At 39.4% G+C, this 16,470-nt stretch overlaps 2 protein-coding genes across 15 annotated transcripts in view; one reads left to right on the forward strand and one right to left on the reverse strand.

The window, feature by feature from the left end:
- MAP3K4 (mitogen-activated protein kinase kinase kinase 4) overlaps positions 1-1,939 on the forward strand; it is a 154,944-nt gene extending 153,005 nt beyond the window's left edge. For all 13 annotated transcript variants that reach the window (XM_072637688.1, XM_072637695.1, XM_072637689.1 and 10 more), the window contains 2 exons: positions 811-990; positions 1,373-1,939. In XM_072637688.1, the coding sequence (XP_072493789.1) occupies positions 811-990; positions 1,373-1,393 (201 nt within the window). In that variant the 3' untranslated portion in view covers positions 1,394-1,939. The remainder of the gene's footprint in view (positions 1-810; positions 991-1,372) is intronic.
- A 3,701-nt stretch (positions 1,940-5,640) lies between these two features.
- Positions 5,641-16,470, reverse strand: part of AGPAT4 (1-acylglycerol-3-phosphate O-acyltransferase 4) — a 183,777-nt gene continuing 172,947 nt past the window's right edge. For both annotated transcript variants that reach the window (XM_072637708.1, XM_072637709.1), the window contains 2 exons: positions 14,466-14,664; positions 5,641-9,456 (listed from right to left, as the gene is read on the reverse strand). In XM_072637708.1, the coding sequence (XP_072493809.1) occupies positions 9,365-9,456; positions 14,466-14,664 (291 nt within the window). In that variant the 3' untranslated portion in view covers positions 5,641-9,364. The remainder of the gene's footprint in view (positions 9,457-14,465; positions 14,665-16,470) is intronic.

Here is a 16,470-nt window from a genome sequence, read left to right on the forward strand (position 1 = left end):
TAGAAATTTTAACATAGAACATCCTTCACCGATACCCCCTTCTCCTGTGATACTGTCAACACCCTAGTGTAATCTTTGTGACCCTGAGGCAAGTTACTTATCCTCTATCTGCCTTAGCTTCCTCATCTGTAAAATGGGGATAATAATTGCACCTACCTCCCAGAGTTGTTGTGAGGATCAAATGAGATTACAATTGTAAGATATTCAGCACAGTGCCTATCACAGAGTAAGCCCTATAAAATGCTATTGTAATATTACTGAAGAATTGCGTGTTATTGCATATTATTGTTAAAATTAGTGCTAAATTTAGTTTTCCAGGAACTAAATGTGTAAGAATTTGATGGAAAAACTGTCATCCTTCACCTTACTATCTGCATTTCACCTGCAGTTTGAAACAGTTGTTTACCATACTAACTTGTCTTTCTTCTAGTTGCCAAATAATCTTTTATAATTATGATGAAGAATGTGCTTTCAATGGCCAGCATCATAAATAATAAGATTTACATTAATAGTATTTGGGGGTGATTTGCTTAAAAAATTCAAGTGGCCGGATAAGCAACCTAAGAGAACAGTATGATTTTAAATATTACTAATTATTTTTCCATGTCTCTAATGCAGTCCTAGATAGTTATTTCTTCATACATTGTTGCCTAAAAATGTGATTTCAGTAGAATAATAGGAAATCTTATAGTTAAAAACCTGACATGATGAATACAGAAACTTGGCATAACTAATCAAATAACTTAGAAAATGCACCTGAATATTTTGCATGTAATAGTTGCCTAAAAGTGGAATTTTATCTTTTTATAGAGGCCTTGGCATGAATATGAGCACAACTTTCAGATCATGTATAAGGTTGGAATGGGACATAAGCCACCCATTCCTGAAAGGATAAGCCCTGAAGGAAAAGATTTCCTTTCACATTGCCTTGAAAGTGATCCAAAGATGAGATGGACGGCTAGCCAGCTCCTCGACCATTCGTTTGTCAAGGTTTGGCTGATTGTTGTGGTGATTTGGGAGAGGGACAGGAATGAACACTACAGATATTCAGGCACTCAGCTTTATTATATAAGCAGTAATATTATTTACTGCCATTAATCCAAAGCACTTAAAAGTGAGTTCCAAATTCATTTTCAACCCAGATTAGTCTCATGTACTTAAGTGATCTTGTTCAGATTTGAAATTCTTTTGACAGCAGGGATATAAAAATCAAGACTTACGTTCAAAGTTTTTATTTTCGTTTGCTAGAAAATAAGTCATTTCTAGTGACCTGGGATTATAAAAACCCAGAATTACTGTTGACAGTAATGCTTTGTGAGTGATATTCCCCAGCTCTCCCCTCTTCAGTTCTTCTTTCTCCTTCCCTCTTCAGGTTTGCACAGATGAAGAATGAAGCTATTTCCGTATGTGACCTGGTAGTGTGTGTACTCGGACAGATTCTCTTAATCACTACTGTATGTAATATTTACATGAAGACGATGTTGAGAAACATTACAGCGTTTTTAACCTACCGCAACTGAAGACTGCACAGGTGACGAGGGTCACTTCTCCTGCTGCTCCCATCTGTTTTACGTGGCACATGATGCTCATGTGCGACCGTGTCTGCAGAGTGTGAAAGTCAGAGTGCCATTACTACTGTATATGGACCATTTCCTTCTTTGTCTGCTCCGTCCCTCACATGATGGAGGACTGTCATATTAATACGTAGTATTTTTGACCTTCCTGAGCTCAAAAAAGTTGTCGTGTTATCAGGCGTGCTGGACCTTGTTTTTTAATATCCTGTTTGAGTGCACTGACTGTGAACCTTTATCCTATTTCAGGGGGTTGGGGGGGGGGGGAGTTGGCTTCAGATTTGTTATGCAAGAGCTAATTAATGAAAATTAAGGAAAAATTTTTTTTTTGTTTTTTTTTCCTCTCAATAAATAGTTTATTTTAGGAAGTTTTGCTTGGGCTGTTCTTTTCTATTTTTCATACCAGTATTTTTTACCCAAGTATTCATCAAGTAAGGGGATACACTTGAAGAGCAAAGAAGGAGCTAAAGGATCATTAAAGTAAACTTTGGCGGCCATGGGGCCCTTATTGCTATAGTTATTTGAATAAAAATTAAAAGCAGAAATGAAGATATGAAGTGGCTGATTTGCACATGATTTAGCAAATTTTCCAGAAAGCAAGGGATACCCACCTAACCAGTGCCACTGGACCAACCTCTCCAGGTATTCCTGGTACCATCACTAGGAAGGAGTGAAATGACCACAGTATCTCTTGTTGGAAGGCACTGAAGACACCGTCTAGTCCCACACATCCCTGAGTCTTTTCTACTCCAGCTTCTGCTTGACGACCTCTCCAAGAAGCCCATTATTACACTAATGGACAACTTTAATGGTTATAAAGTTTTTCCTGACATCAAGCCTAAATTAACTTGTTATTTCTAAGTCTGCGCTTTTGGCCAAGATGAACAAGTCTCCTTGTCTTTCCATAAGACATCTTTTCAAAGTGACTGATCAGCACAACCAAAGGATCAATCTGGGGCTGGAAGGGACCTCAGACGTCATAATCCCAGGAATGGGATTTGACCCATGTCCTCCAAAGGCTCATTTTACTCTACCATGATGCCTTACTCTGGTAATGCAGTAACTAAGGGCCATTTAAGAAATCATGCTAAGATTTGTCTATTAAGAATTTGCTGTTAAAGCTAAACACATTATCCAGGTATTTCCATAAAATAACCTCTTTTTTAAGATATAGAGATACTAGGTTACCTTCAACCTTGCTGTGAAATTTCTTGATTTATGGCATTTTTTTGGTTCACAGAAAAGTAATGATACTGTTATATATACCTCTGTTGAAGGAAGCATTTTATTGCTTATAGCCATGTAAGTGGTAATAGCTCATTTATAAAGAACAGTAAGGGTTGCAAAAGGCACTAAATACATTAATTGGCATTAGATTGTTATAATCTATACCTCTTCCCCCACCAGGGATTTGTGTGGCATAATGAAAAGGTCTCGAATGAAGACCTTGGCACAGAGGTAACCCAGGTTTTCACCAGCAGAAAGCACAAGCTCTTGTCAGGTCCTTACTACACAGGTTCCCTTATAGAATTCTGAACCATGCCTTTGGAACCCTTGGTCACTCACTTACTTCCCTGTTTGCCCACAATTATCTCATCACTTTTTTCTGGGGTCTTTTTCAAAATAGGTATTTTTAGCATTCGCCCACTTCTCCTATTCCCTGAAGGTATCTCCATGACCCTTTTCAGGGGGAAAAAATAAAGAATAACTGACCTCTTGGCATAGATTGACCTGAGAAACCCCTTTCAAATTATACAAATAATTATTTTATCAATCTCAAAAGCACTCCACTGTGATACCCTCAGGTGTCACCCAGAGGTGTCTCAGGGATTTCCACTGCAATTTGGAGGTATCCTTGTGCCTTGTGGGATGATTGCTGTCTGAAATAATGAAACCAGCCTTTGGTCATTCTGCCACCTCATTTCCTAACACCCTTGTGATAACCTAATGCAAAATGAATCCTTGGTCATTCAGTGATCTTAATCATTCCTTTAGGATTCTCAGGCAAATTAGACTTCTGATCCATCACCCATCTTTCCCTGTCCCTCTCTGCTTCCAAATCACCTCAAAAAAACCCCATGATTATAAATTAAGCTCTGGGTCACTTCCTTATTCCTAGCAGGTAATGTCATCCTACATAGTCACTTGGTAACCTACATTACTGCCTGCAACAATCCAGTCACTCCTTCAGAAACCTCATGTGAATGGAGCCCTTAGTCACTTTGTGCCAATTAAGTTTCTGGTCACCCAGATATTGCCACTACTTGTAGGGTTATTTCATTAATCTTTTGAGACTGCTTTTGGAAGCAGTTCTGTTACTGATATCTATTTCTAAAAATCACCATGCTATGCAAAATTTCTAAAAACCAAAGGGTTTGTGGGGAAAATAGAGACAGGAATAACACTTGAAAATATTATTTGTGACATTTAAAAAAAGAAACCTAGTAAAAAAAGTTGTACAATTTTTGTACGTTTAATTAAGAAATACGTATATACTACAATAAACAATGGCTGAGTCCTCAGCTTTGGACTGCTGTTCAGCCTGCTGTCAGGTTCCCATAGGGCCAGGCTGGCAAAGTTGATGGCTATATGCAAGCTCCAGTGAGCCAAAACTCTGGGATCCTAAACATGAAAGGAAGGGGCGTTGGTATGGAATGGAGAGCATTGGTGCTGGCCAACCCTTCTCCACCCACAGTTCCCACTGCACAAGAAAATATATAACAAATATGGTGCTTTACCTTGCAAAAGACCAGAAGTTTGCATGTGGAAGTAGACCTTATAAGGGCTATATCTTGGGAGTTATTAGGAAGAGGTGGAAGGAGAGTTATCTGCAATCAGATGAAAAGGTGTAACACCAGAAATGGATGACTGGTTCATTTGTCCTCTCATCTCTCTATGGTTTGTGCAGCTTGTTTCGGATACTCTCTTTCCTTGTGGATGAAATCATACACAAGCAAATGCATCTATGTCTTGCTCAGATTGTATCCTAAGATACAATTGCATTTAGCCATTGGTTTAATTTTTTTAAAACTGATTATATGCTTTTAGCATGTAATGCCATCTTTGCTAAGTCTCTGAACTAACCTTAACTCAGGGATTGTCATACCTTACTCAAAGTTTGGCTGAGTAGTGAATCTATTTAAGTCATTTTCTAAGAGGTCATCTTTCATTTATTAAATTGGTGATTTGTATAGATCATGGCCAGTTTCTTGTTAAGTCAGACTCTCCCATCTAAATGGAGGCGGAGGTGAGATGAGTAGAAGGAGAAGGTAAGGGCTTTGCTTAGAATCACTCAAATAGTCAAATGAAAAGTACCTGTCTTTGGGTTCACAGGCTACCTCACTAATTGAGCAGGTCAACTAGAGGGCATTTTTTTCTTAATACAGGCAGTCAATTATGCCAGCTATGTTCCAGGTACTGTGCTAAGTGCCTGAGAACATGGTCACTACCCTGAAGGAGATCACAATCTAACATAGTCACATTTTAAGAATTTTAAAACTTAAATCCAAGTAACTAACATTTTGCCTAGCATGAAACAAAAGATCATAAGGTCTACAATCCCAAATTTATACATTTTTTTTTAAATTTTGAGTTCCAAATTCTCTCCCTCTTGCTCCCAAGAAGGCAAGGAATATCAATTATACATGTGTACTCATGCAAAACATTTCCATATGCAATCCCAATTTCAAGTGTTCCATTCTCTTCCAAGTCTGAATATTATGTTTGTGTAAGTATTAATAGAAGTTCTTTTAAAATGCAAATGAGATAGCTCAGTTGTTAATTGAAAGCAGTACTGCTGGGAATCAAAGTCAAATTATTTATTTATTTGAAGCAATTCTATTTTTTCACTCAAGTAAATCAAGTGCTTCTGAACTCTGTTCAGACCTGAGCATTTACAGAAATAAAGGCTATTTTGTTTTGTTTTGTTGTTAAAGGCCATTAATGGAGCAATGGCTGCTCTCCATCTTCAGAACCCTTGCACATAATCCATCTCTTTTACCCACCTACGTGCGTCAAGGCTATGAGACTCCAGGAACTGGACACTGAGACAATGCCAACAACGATAAACTCGTTGTACTTCAGTTGTTTTTATTTTTTCCCATGTAAACAAAATTAAGACTACTTTTGTTAAGGCAATTGTAAAACACAGTCACTTATGGAGGATAAACACTGATGCCTAACAAGACAACAATATGTACGGCTTTTAATACAGTAAACCAAAATAGTTTTATTACATTTTGGCAAGTACCTTTTCCAGGCGGGATTACGCACACTTCATCCAAAAGCTTTAGGAGAAAAAAGACTGGATAACAATATAGAGTCAACTCTGATTATGGGTAGATCTTGCTTTCAAATTCTGTTTTACATAACCAAAAAGTAGGAGATAAAGTCCTTTAATGATCCTATTCACTAACTCATGTTGACTTTTGACTTTTTTTCTTTCCTGTCTAAGCTGATAGCCCAACAAGTCCTTAACTCTCTATCCCAACCTGGGGAATGTGTGATGATGTATCAGTTAGACTGATTACTACTTCTTTTATTTGAGATAAATCTCTAGCAGAGAATGGGGAGAGTAAAAAGACAGGAGCAGAGTAACCTGTATTAACTTTCCAGCTCTTTCTCGGTCTCACTTCCCTCATCTGTAAAACAAAGGGACTGGATTAAATAGCTTCCGAGGTCTGGTCCAGCCTCAAAATCCATGATCCCGTGATCCTGAGGCAGATTCTTCACAGTGTGGCTTCATTATTTTGCTGCAGTGTTATGAATACCCAAAACATCAGCGTGTTCAAACTGAATAAAAAAGCATATCCTGTAGTTAAATATGTGTCTTTGTTGGACTCTCCATTGTCCATTAGAGGAAGTATGAACAAGTCTTTACTGTGAGCTCCATCATAAGGGGTCAGACTTGTCATCAATTTTTAAACAATGGCAGGACTCTAAATCTTGGACATACTTTTATATTTACTGTTTAAACTGTCTTTCTTCAGAGCCACTTAATTTTCCATTTATTGGTATGGACATGGCTACTGCAGGCATTTAAAGAGGTGCCAGTGACTATAAGAGATAAGCCAGTGTTGAGAAATGAAAGCAGGCTGAAGTTGTTTTTTGCCCAGTTTCATCTTTTAAAGGATATGGAACACCCACAAAACAAGTCACCTTCAGAAATTTTAGTATAAACTTTCCTTCCAAGTTTATATAATAAGTGCCCTGGTTAGCCATAAGGACATATTGGTAATCATCTCTTAACTAGTAGATCTTAGTGATACAGTGCCTGCCTAGTTATATATTTTAATTACATAGATGGAAGTTTTAAATTCCTGGTCCCATATTTCAGCTATAAAATAACCCAGATATTACAACTAATAGAGATTAACTAGGTTTTAACAAATACATTTTTTTCCCCTCATGATCACTGGTTTTGTGAGCAAGCTGTGGGCAGGGTTTACCCAAGATGAGGATGTTAAACAGACAGATGCTAAGAAGTGAGGGAGAGAGTCTTAATCTATAATTCCCTAGCTCAGAAAAGAAACAACTTAAACAGTCCCCTTGTATTTTTCATTCTTGGCCAAGCAACTTTCCTGGGGTCTTTTACACTGTTACATTGAATGGGTCAAACTCAGAACAAAGTGGGAGAAGTGAGAAGTGAGAGGATTCTGCCAAATTGGAATGATAAAAGATAATTTCCAATCCAGTGAATCTCTTCAAAGAAAATAAAAATTTCTACAGATGGGGACAATATTTTGTTCTCTAGAGTTAGCAAGGAACAAAGAATGGATGAGAAAAGATAGTAGAAGGTCCAGATCACATCCAGTATTAGAAATGACTACCATTGATAAATTCCAGCACCTTCTCCCTTTATACTGTGTCTTGTTTATGTTCGAGGGCAGATTTAAAAAACAGCTAATGATTCACCTCATGACACTGTAACCCAGTCATCTGAAAATGATGAGGAAGAAGCATCTTGTTTACTTCTTTCATCATTCTGCCCTTACTGTACATGTATATAGACACAAAGGTATCACATAAAAAAAACGAAAATGACTGTGCAAACCTCACAGAAGATCGGCTTCATAGACAGTCACAATTCCAAAGTATAATTGGTCCTGTTTCTTGCTTGCATTTATTTTTAGTTTGTTCTTCCCCAGAGATCAAAAGCTCTTTAAATGGAAAGGTCTCTGCCTTCTGTACCACAGAACATGGTCACATTCAATAAATATTAATGAACTGAATAAGAAACAGGTTGTCTGAAAGTAGAGCTCTCTGAACAGAATGAGCCTTTAAACTCATATTTGTCTAAGAATCAATACCTGCATTAATGCGTGATACTGGCTTTGTGTCCACAAAAAGAAATCCCCAGACAACTAACCAGAAATGGCCAAAGTCATCCATATTTGTTACTTAAAAACCAAACTGAAAATATAGCATTGGTGTCACTACCTGAAGTACAACTGTCCCTAAAGGAACCTATCTTGTATAAAACAGTTCTCTTTTGGGTAAATTATTGCTTTTTCTAGCAGTTGGCTAGTTAGCACATGTTAGCATGGGTTCCTTCATACTGGACTTCTCTCCACATTCTGTCTCATGGACAGAATCTTTTGGTAGAATAAATTAGGAGTTATGTAAGAGAGACCACTGCCCTGATCAAAAGCAGAGCCTCCATAACTCAATGAGAGCTACCAATGATGTTAAGAAAAAATTGAGAAGGCTAAACAGCATTTTAATCAAGTGAAAGTCCATGACTGGATGAGATTTCTGGATTGTGCCAATGAACTCACTCTTGTATTAGTTTTGCGTTTCAGTTAGCTGATGTCATGGACAAGGGAACACCCACAAAAGGTAGTCATCTGCCAGGTATTATATTTGATCTTGAGGGTGAGAAGGGCACAGGCATGCTGGTACTGACTTGGAGACAAACAAGATGGATGCCAGAGAAATCACAGCCACAAAAACACGGGTATGTAACCTAGGAATCAAATGGGAGAGAAGAAAGGCTTTTTTTGTGTGTGTGGCCATTTTGTGGCAGTTTTACCAAATCCTCTATTTCATTTTCCTTCCAGATATATACAGATTCTTACTTATTGGGTGTGGATGTCCATTAGTCCAGACTCAGACTATCATCCTTTTATCTAGGAAGTTGACATATATGGTCCACTTATCTCATTTAGAAGGCTTCATGGTCTTCAGGCATGACAGCTCTCTCTGCCTCAGCAGTATCCAAATCACCTTGTAATAAAAAGCGCAAAAATGCCATGCCAGGAAGAGGAAAGAGGAGAAAGGGGAGAGAGTGAAGGAGGCTTGTGTAAACATATACCACAGATGTGCCAGACATACAGGTCAATTTTTTTTTTTTGGGAGGCATAATTTAATCTTCTTGGTAAAAGCACTCTCTACTCCATCTCTGGTAACCTTTTAGAGGGGTTACAGAAAACTCAGCACCAAAGGATGAAAGGGATTCCCTACCCCACCCCCAAAGGATATCTTGGATTATTATAAAACATAGGCCTTCTGCATATATGGATGCACTCATACATACATACACACACACACACACACACACATACACACACACACACAGAGGAAAAGAAAACCCGCTTAAAAATGTTAGGAGAGGGGATTTAAGAATACATCTTCTTCCCCATCTGGCTTTGAGACCAAGCCCCCCCCCAAAAAGGGAGAGTGACTTTAGATATATCCCCAGTAGTCTCTCATCCAACCTTCATCACTCTGTCCTATTGAGGAGAATCAAGAGTTTTCCGAAGTTCCCTTTGGATGAAAAGCAGTCCCTGAACCAATCACTTTTGCTTCTGCTTGCTGTCATTATTTCCATAGGTAGAACCTTTGTTAATTTCTGTCACACCGATCATTCGCCGAACACCAACAGATGCTGCAGAGAGAGAAAGGTCAAGAATCAGGAGGAAGTTAGTGTATAAAGGCATAGAGCCCATGGGAGATCAAGGCTACCTGTGACTCTAATTCAATTAATTCTACTGAGAATTCAGAGATTTTATTATTTTTGGAGGAGGGTACCAATTCACAAGATTAATATCCTTAAAAATCACAGAACCTCACAGTCTTAGGGAATACGAGAGGCCATCCAGTGCAACCAACAGATGAATAATCCCTTCTGCAATACTGCCACCAAGTGGTCATAAAGCCGTCCCTTGAAGATCTCCAAGTGAAGGACAATGTTATCTCCATTTCTTACACTAAGTCTAAATCTGCCTCATTGGTTTCTTTGAGTTTATTTGTACTCATTTCTCCTAGTTCTATTCTCTGAGTCTAAAAAGAACAAGTTGAATAACCTCTTACACGACAGCTTTTCAAATATTTACATGAAAGCTATCATGTTCTCTGCCAGCCCTGCTCCCATCACTATTCTCAGGGACTAAGAGCCTTCATTCCTTCAGTAGGAGTATTGTGAGACCCATCACCAGCTTCTGCAACTTGTCCTTCCTAAAACATGGCACATGGACAGAACCTAATATTCCAACTATATTCCAACCAGGGCATAATAGTTGAGTGTGCAGCTATAATCTGTATTCAACACTGCCTCTCAATGAAGCCCCAAATCAGTTAGCTTTTTATCCTCCAATAGGACTTTGCAGTCCACCAAAATACACAGGTCTTTTTCAGATGATTCACTATCTAGACTCACCACTTTTGGCAATTTTGTATTTGTAAAGTTATTTTGTTTTGTTTTTAAACTAAATGTATAGCACTTTGCATTTGTTCCCACAAAATTCCATTTTAGAAGACCTGCCTTCAGAATCTAGTCCACCAATGTATTTTTGGATCCTTTCCTTGTCTGTCATATTAGCTATTCCTCCAAGCTTTATGTCATCAGTAAATTGGAGAAGTCATGTACCCTGCTTTCATTTAGGTCACTGATAAATACTCAAGAGCACAAGGCCAAAGAAAGTTCTCTTAGGCTAGGATTCTGGAATGAAGACATGAAGTTGCTATGAATTTAATTCAAATCAATGGGCCAAGTATTTGTGAACTGCCTAGTGTATGTAAGCACTGTTCTGGGTACCTGGGGAAACAATAACAAAAAGAAAACATATCTAGATTTTAAGGAGATGAATCACAGGATTTTAGCAGCCACTGGAATAGCTGTACTCTGCAGTTTTAAAATAGAGAAAACTACTCTCTATTTTTCCAATTCATTTCTAATTATAAGGAAAATCATTGTTAAGATTACACAATAATGTTGGGTGATGTCATGCATCAGACCTGTACAAAATGTTATGATGTACCTTTAGTGCTGTTGGTGAGTCCATTTTTTCATTCATGACCCCTTTTGGGGTTTTCTTGTCAAAGACACTGGAGTGATTTGCCATTTCCTTCTCTAGCAAACAAGGATAAGTGACTTGCGCAGGGTCACACAGCTAATTAGTGTCTGAGGCCAGATTTGAACTCACAAAGAGGAGTCTTCCTGACTCCAGGCCCAGCACTCTATCTCAAAGGAAAGAAAGCTACTCTTTGACTAAAAGCCAAGTTCACAAGTGGATTTCCTATTAGGGTAAATAAACAAATCACATTTGGAGGCCTGGAGGAAGGAGGTTATTTAGAACTGCGCTGATGTAGGCAGTTTGGGGAATATGTCATGGAGCAGAATTTGGGCCACTAAAGGGTCTAAAACTACATCTTCTGTATCTCACATCTATTTTCTCTTTTCAACTCATAGCCTCTACCTTAGTTTCTACCTTTATCACTTCTTTCTGGTACAGTTGCAATAACCTTTAATCTCTCCTCTCTCTAATGCATCCTCCACATAAGTACCACGATGTTAACTTTAAAACAAAGATTTGACCAAAAAACTCCACAAAAGAAAAATTTTTGCTGGCACCCTTTTGGATTCCAAATCATGATGTTGTCATGTAAGACCTCTCATGACATGACCCCCATTTACCTTTCCAGGCTGATTTCCTATTTCTCCTCTTACTATATCCAAATGGCTAGCTAATTATTACCCACACATGACATTCCATCTTCTTCCTCTGTGACTCTTACCTAGAACACAAGCATGTCTCACTTCCAGAAACCTCGTAAAATTGTAGTTTTCTTCCAGCAGATCTCCCTGCAGAAAGCCCTAGACAAGGCCTTTCCTGACTACCACCCTACTCCGTGCTTCCTCCTTCTAGAAACAAGTTTGTACCATTTAGTATAGAGTGATTCCTTTACACTCTATTTCTCTGTACATCCCACTCTCCCACCTCACCCAAGAATGTAGGTTCCATGAGGGCAAGGAATAGTTTGTCTTTGGATCCTCTGCACCTAATACAGTAACAAATGTTATTTGGATAACAACAGCCACCGAGACAATTACTACTGCTCTCACCACCATCACCACTACTATATTTCTAGTTGTTCAGTCATCTCAGTCGCATCCAACACTACATGATCCCATTTGGGTTTTTCTTGGCAGAAATACTGGAGCAATTTGCCATTTCCTTCTCCCACTCATTTGACAGATGAGGAAACTGAGGTAAACAGGATTAAGTGACTTTCCCGGAGTCAAACAGCTAGTAAGTGTCTGAAGCTAGATTTGATTCCAGATCCAGTGCTCTATCCACTGTGCCACCTAGCTGCCCTGAATTCCTAGTAGTACCTTCTTAAAACAGAAAAAGAACCTAAAAAGGCACACAACCAATTTGAAATAACAGGTCAGGAGGGGGCTAAAAACCAGAAGCTAAAATTCTGATTACGAGCTAAGCAGGGTGCCTAATTCAGGCAGCTAATTCTGGAAATTCAAATCTCATTTTTAAGAGCCATCTTCTTAGTCAGCTGTTCACTTCCCAAATCATTTTCCCCCTTTCTGTACCCATGGTAGTGGGGAGAAAAAAAAGAACCAGTATCATTATTATCAATAGTTTTTTTTTTACCCCAAACTGCACAATGTTAAGAAATATTTTCTAGGTTCCTTCTGGCAGAATCAATGGTGATCATTTGAGTCACCACAAAATGGTAGTAGTCTCAATATGCAGGAATGTCATGTAACTAAACAATTTGAATAAAGTCCCTTGGGCCCTCTGGGCTCCAGTTTTCTTATCTGTGATAAAAGCAAACTGACTGCTACTTCAGTACCTTTTGAAGAGCTAGAAACTCTCACTTCAATAAAAACTTTGGGGAACCCCTTCTTTATAAGAAAAACTGTTTGGATTGTTTTTTTGAGTTGTGCCTTATTTATTTTATTCTGAACTTTCAAAAATGACTTTTAAAAAATTAAATAAAATAGACCCTCTTAAATAGTCAAGATCTTTTAACAAAAATGAATGAGCTCCTGAGTGAACTCTCAGTCCTTCCAAATCTGCCATCAAATAATGCATAGAAAGGACACTCTCTAAGAACCATGATTAATTCCTTCTCCTATTACCTTCTCCTATCAGGTCTGTGAAATGAGTATTAATAAACAATTAACAGTCATTAATAAATAACAATAGCTGTTAATTATGTAGCACTTTTGAGATTTGCAAAACACTTCATAAATAGTATCTCATGTACCATCATAAGAAATCTTTTATCATCCCTCATCTTTACAGATGAGGAAACTGAGGCAGACAACATTTAAGTGACCTGCCCAGACTCACATGGCTGGTAAGTGTCTGAGGCTGGATTTGAACTTAGATCTTTCTAAATTCACATTTAGCATCCTATAAATGAATGTGAGAGAAGGATGGGAATATATACCTAAGTGTGTCAATTCATGCCAAGTCAGCATGGAACTGAAGAGGGAAAGAGAGAGGTCCTATTCCCAGGAGGGTCCAAGGCAGGACACAGCACCCACTCAAGAAGCCTCCCAAGGGAACTCATCTAACATGTAGCAGGAAGTGGCAATGGAGAACCAGGAGGTGAAATAAACCAAGAAGATAGAGAGAGGCATGCTCCCACATTCTGCAGAAAGCCTCCCCCAATCCCTCTTCATTCCAGTGCCTTTCCACTGCTAATCTTTCCTCTTTATCCTGTGTATAGCTTGCTTTGTATATATGTTTCTTGCATGTCGTCTCTCATTGGGTTGTAAGCCTCTTGAGGACAGGGACCATCTTTTGATTCTTTCTGTAACTCCGGCACTTAGCACCTGGCACACAGTAGGCACTTAATAAATGATTATGTTTGACTGGTTGGTTAGGGAAACCAAAGGAAAGAAAGAATAAAGAGGAATCTGAATTTAGAAAGTGGCCAAGGAAAAAGGGATTAGGGGGAACCCAATCAGGGCAACAAGAGAAAACTGGGAGTTGCCACAAATGACAGGAAAGCTGCTCCCAAACATATGAGGTCCTGAAAGCAGGCTGCATTCAGGTGAAGGGCAAAAGGTCTCCTCTGACTTCTAGCTCTTTCCTTTCCTTCCCCTCCATGAGCTCTGCATTAGCTAAAGTTTTAAGTCATTTCTGGCTCTCAGAAGCAGGGGCTGAGGAAGGTTGGCCAGGCTGCTCTGGCTGACATCCTAGACCCTGCAGTCGTCTGACCAGTCTATCCTTCAGGGCTCAGCCCCTCTCCAGGCCCCTGGATATTTCCCTCAGCAGCAGCTCTGACCCAAGCAGATGCAGAAGACATGAGGCCATCAAGCTGGGGCCAGGGCTCTGGCCACAGCAGCAGATGGCTGCAGGGGACCAACACAGAGACCAATGTGGAGAGACTTTTGAGGGCTTCTCTTCTATTACAACTCCTCGGAAAGCCTTCAGCGCTTCAGCAAAATGCAGTTTGGGAAATACTGAACTAGGTGGCCACCAAGGTCCTCAGCAATTCTAACATTCTCAGCCCAATCTGGGTTCCATTTTTCAGAAGTTCTGAGTTGGAAAAGTCTCAAACAAAGTGCTGGAGCATGTTAGCTAAGCCTGCTCACTCACTCCCACCTCCCACCCTCATGGACCAGGCATCAGCCACCTCACTTACCCACAAAGATGACAAGGGCGAAGCTGGCCAGCGTCAGTGATGAGCCGCTGCTGATCATGTTAGCCACCAGCTGGAACAAGGGGTAGAGAAGCAGCAAAGCCCAGAAAAGGCAACTCAAGAGAGTCCAGGGTCGCCGAGGGGGCACAATGGGGGTACCAGGGTATGTTCCTGTCCTGTAGTATCCCTCCTGAAAGGCATCCTGGGAAGACAAAGGGGTATAACACAGGACTGAGGATGAGGAGAGAGGGTGCCAACAGCTTAGCTGGACTAGAGGCAGTCCTGAACACAAATGCCTCCCTAGGGCAGGCGGGGGCAGGGTGGGGGGTGGACTTCAACTTCTGGCCCTCTTGGGAGCCTGGTGAAGCCTATAGACTCCCTCTCTGAATAACATCCTTAAGTGCATAAAATGCATAGGATTACAAAGGAAACCAAATACACTGAATTATAGTTATTGCTGCTTAGTTGTGTCTGCCTGTGACTGCACTGACCATGATGTCCATGGAATTTTCTCGGCAAAGATGCTGGAGTGGTTTGCTATTTCCTTCTTCAGTGGATTAAGTCAAACCAGATTAAGTGACTAGTAAGTGTCTGAAGCTGAATCTGAACCTAGGTCTTCCTGACTCCAGGCGTAGTGCTCTATCCCTTGAGCTGCCTCCTCAGCAAACAGGTTAAGTGACTTGCCCAAGGTCACACAACTAGTAAATGTCTGAAGCTCAATTTGAACTAAAGTCTTCCTGATTCCCAAGAGCAGATAAATAGTACAGTGGAAAGAGCACGGGGCTTGGAACCAGGAAGACTCATCTTGGTATTTCAAATCTGGCCTCAAGTCTGACCTTGGACAAGTCAATTAACTCTTATCTGCCTCAGTTTCCTCAACTGTCAAATAGCACCCACCTCCAGGATTTTTGTAAGGACCAAAGGAGACAATATTTTAAAAACACTTAACAAAGTGCCTGGCACATAGTAGGCATTAAGCAAATGCTAGCTATTATTACTGAAATTGTACATCAGGAGTTCTCTACTATGTAAACTGTTAACAGAAAACAAATTCCCATGTTACAAATATAACCACCAAAATATCCTTTGATATTCATCAAATAAACTTTCCTGGAATTAAAACATCATTACAGACAGACTTGTTGCCCACAAGTACCCATACGTGACATTTATGATAAAAATTTAATGTGGTGTTTAGTTGAGGGTGCCATATTGAATATGCATAGTTTTCAGGGACTGAAAAACCATGAAAACATAGAGATCTAGGGGAAGAAATAAAAGCTACGTGAAAAGATAACTGAAAAATATGTCACTGACGATGTTACTAAACTTAGCATCCGAATATTCTTATTCAATTACAAAATGCAATCATTTCATCCATCTGTACAACAGCTAGGAGGACATTAAATATAAAAGATAACAGGGAAATTAATAAACATTTATATACAACCTATAAAGCATATTTTTATAAGTGTTAGGCACTGAACTAAGAGCTTCACAATACCTCATTTGATCCTCACAACCCTGCAATGTAGGTGGTTTTATTATCCCCATTTTACCGATGACAAAACTGAGGCAGACAAAAAGTTAAGTGACTTACCCAGAGTCACACAGCTGGTAAGTGTCTGAGGCAGAATTTGACATCAAGTGTCCCTGACTCCAGGCCCAGAGATCTACCCACTAACTACAGGATAATAGGAAGACTCTTAGGAACTTGTCATCAGACCATTTCCATCTGAACGCCATCATATGATAAGAATGAAAAAGTAGTAATTAACATTTGCAAAGCATTTTAGATACACTATTCCTTTAAACCTCACAACCACCCTATTATTAAAGGCATTACAATCTCTTTACAAATGATATTTGGGCACAGAGAGATTAAGTCACGCATCTATCAAATGTCAGAAATGGGCTTCAAACTCAGTTTTTACTCATTCCCAATCCAACATTCCATCCACTATGGCATGCAGATGAGAGTGTTGGGGGAACGTAAAACACTAAACAA

The sequence above is a fragment of the Notamacropus eugenii genome, chromosome 2 (genome assembly GCF_028372415.1).
Source record: "Notamacropus eugenii isolate mMacEug1 chromosome 2, mMacEug1.pri_v2, whole genome shotgun sequence".
In the NCBI taxonomy this organism is placed as follows: domain Eukaryota; kingdom Metazoa; phylum Chordata; class Mammalia; order Diprotodontia; family Macropodidae; genus Notamacropus; species Notamacropus eugenii.